The 2,199-nt window shown below is 62.2% G+C and overlaps 1 protein-coding gene across 1 annotated transcript in view; it reads left to right on the top strand.

The window, feature by feature from the left end:
* Positions 1 to 1,184, top strand: part of LZTS2 (leucine zipper tumor suppressor 2) — a 4,593-nt gene extending 3,409 nt beyond the window's left edge. Inside the window, exon 5 of the mRNA XM_017725878.1 lies at positions 1,097 to 1,184. Coding sequence (XP_017581367.1) covers positions 1,097 to 1,184 — 88 coding nt within the window. The remainder of the gene's footprint in view (positions 1 to 1,096) is intronic.
* The last annotated feature ends 1,015 nt before the right edge of the window (positions 1,185 to 2,199 follow it).

Below are 2,199 nucleotides of genomic sequence, written 5' to 3'. Positions count from 1 at the left end.
CCTGCCTGAGCTCTGTGACCCACCTGACCCGCCCTTTGAGGAGATCACAGCCACCGAGATCTGAGATGCTGCCTGCCCTTGCCCCAGGCTTGGAGGGCTGAAGGGCCCTCCAGCCCCTGTGATTTTGGGAGCTGTGGGGCTGTGGGGGGCCCCTGCTCTCCCCCAGCTCTGCAAACTGCTGGCACTGTGAAGGGGCAGAGGAGACCACAGGTGCTGCCCCCTCCCCAGCATTGAAGTCTTGGGGCGAGGGTGTATCAGTGCCCACCACAGGGAGGGGTGCCCGTGAGATATTGGGTCAGGTGGGTGCTGAGTCCTGGCCTTGGGGCCGCCCGGAACTGGTTTCTGCTGATCCTCTTAGCTCCGGGGGATTAGCAGCGCTGGCTTCAGCCAGGGTCACCTTGGGCAGGGGGAGGGCTGACTTGTCCCCTCCCTCTCATCCCTGCTGGCACTGTCACGCAGTCACTTGGTGTGTGCCCTGTCCCTGCCCATGCCAGCCTCCCTCACACCCCTTCGTGTGTTTGTCAGGGAATTCGTTTCTGTGCCATTTTAAATAACTCTATTTTTATAGGACTTACCAAAACATATCACCCCCTCCCAGCTCACACCCCACCAGTCTGTGCCCCCTCACCCCTGCCATGGGGCAGCTTGCCCTCAGTGCCTTTCCCATGCCCTTGCCCCCAGCATCCCTCTGTTTCCCCCCCAAAAAAGCTAGTGCCTCTGTGATGCCCAGCCTGCCAGGGGAGAGGGGTGTGGTGCTGCAGGTGCCAGCTGGGGACACCCTGGGGACACCCCTGGGGATGGGCAGAGGTGGGGGGGCCCTGCTGGGCACCCGGGGAGGTCAAACCAAAGGAAAAGTCTGGCTGTGCCCAGCTGTGGCTTGGTCACCCCTGGCTCCAGGGGGGGAATTTTTGTACTTTATTTCAGTCATGTCTCGTTCCCAGAGCCTGGCTCGTCCGTGTACCACCCGGAAACGGCGATTAAAAACAAGCCCCTGGCTGTGTTTTTTTCATGACTTTGTCTGCATGTCCAGAGCAGGGTCAGGGACCAACTCTCCTTCCCCTGTGTTGCCAGTGCTACTCTCCCTTGGGTCCTCCAGTGGGCAGCTGCTCCGTGCCCTTGGGGCAGGTCTGGCTCTCACACCCTCCGGCGCCCCAGAGACCAGCCACAGCTCAGTGCAGGAATGAGCCATCTGGCTCCTCTGGAACACAGCATGGCTCCTCAAATAGGGGGTGCAGCATCACTCTGGAGGTGGTCCAGGCACCCGCACCACCAGCTCCATGGGCTCCTTGGCTTTGTTGCGGTAGGCCTGGCGGATGATGTCCACAGCCCTCTGGTGCGTGACATTCTGCAGGCTCTCCCCGTCCACCGACACCAGCTCCTGCCCGGCCTGGGTCCCAGAAGGGAAGGCCGCGGGGTGAAGTGCAGCTACTTTTGGCGTGCTGGGGGACTGCCAGCAACCCAGCGGCACCAAGGGATGGGAGTGTCTGCCCACCCCCTGGCATGTGCTGGGACCCCCCCCTACCTTGAGGATGCCACTGAGGAAAGCAGCTCCACCAGGGAAGATCTTCTCAATCTTCACCACTGGCTGCGCCCTTGACTCAATACCACCGGAGATGCTGATCCCTGCAAGGGAGCCACAAGACAATCACACCTGGGTAGACTGGGACCTCCACCTGCTCCCAAGCATGGCACCACCTTTCCCTGGGTAGCTGCACCTTTGTCTTGCCCTATTTGGTAGGTCCTGCAGAGATGAGGGGCCAGGGCAGGGACAGCTCTCATTTTGGAGGAATGCTCTGGGGTTTACTGCTTGCCAAGGAGGTGCCACCCATCCTACTGAGGCTGGTGCCAGAAGGGTCCTCACCCCACCCCTGGGGTCCCACCCATGTGCCACGCACCCATGTACTACCCACCCAGCGAGTGCTTCAGCTTGGAGAGGGTGACGGTGAGCAGATGATACTCTTCCTCCTCCTCTTCCTCCTTGCCAGCATCTTCGGGGCCATTGGTAGCTGCCCCAGCCCTCGCTTCACCCCCTGGCCCCCCAAAGAGAGGGGCAAGAGGGGGCCGTGCCCGCTGGGGCTTCCCCAGCACTTCAGCCTCTCTGTCAGGCGCTGTCCTGGGGGGCTCCTTGCGCCAGGTGGCCCGGGGGCTGCGAGAGTGCCCATGCCCCTTGCCAGCGGGGGGCTCAGCCAGCAGCCCGTT

This window comes from Corvus brachyrhynchos, unplaced genomic scaffold, assembly GCF_000691975.1.
Source record: "Corvus brachyrhynchos isolate BGI_N302 unplaced genomic scaffold, ASM69197v1 scaffold61, whole genome shotgun sequence".
In the NCBI taxonomy this organism is placed as follows: Eukaryota; Metazoa; Chordata; class Aves; order Passeriformes; family Corvidae; genus Corvus; species Corvus brachyrhynchos.
Note: the sequence above shows the minus strand (reverse complement) of the source record. Positions and strands in the feature narration are given on the sequence as shown.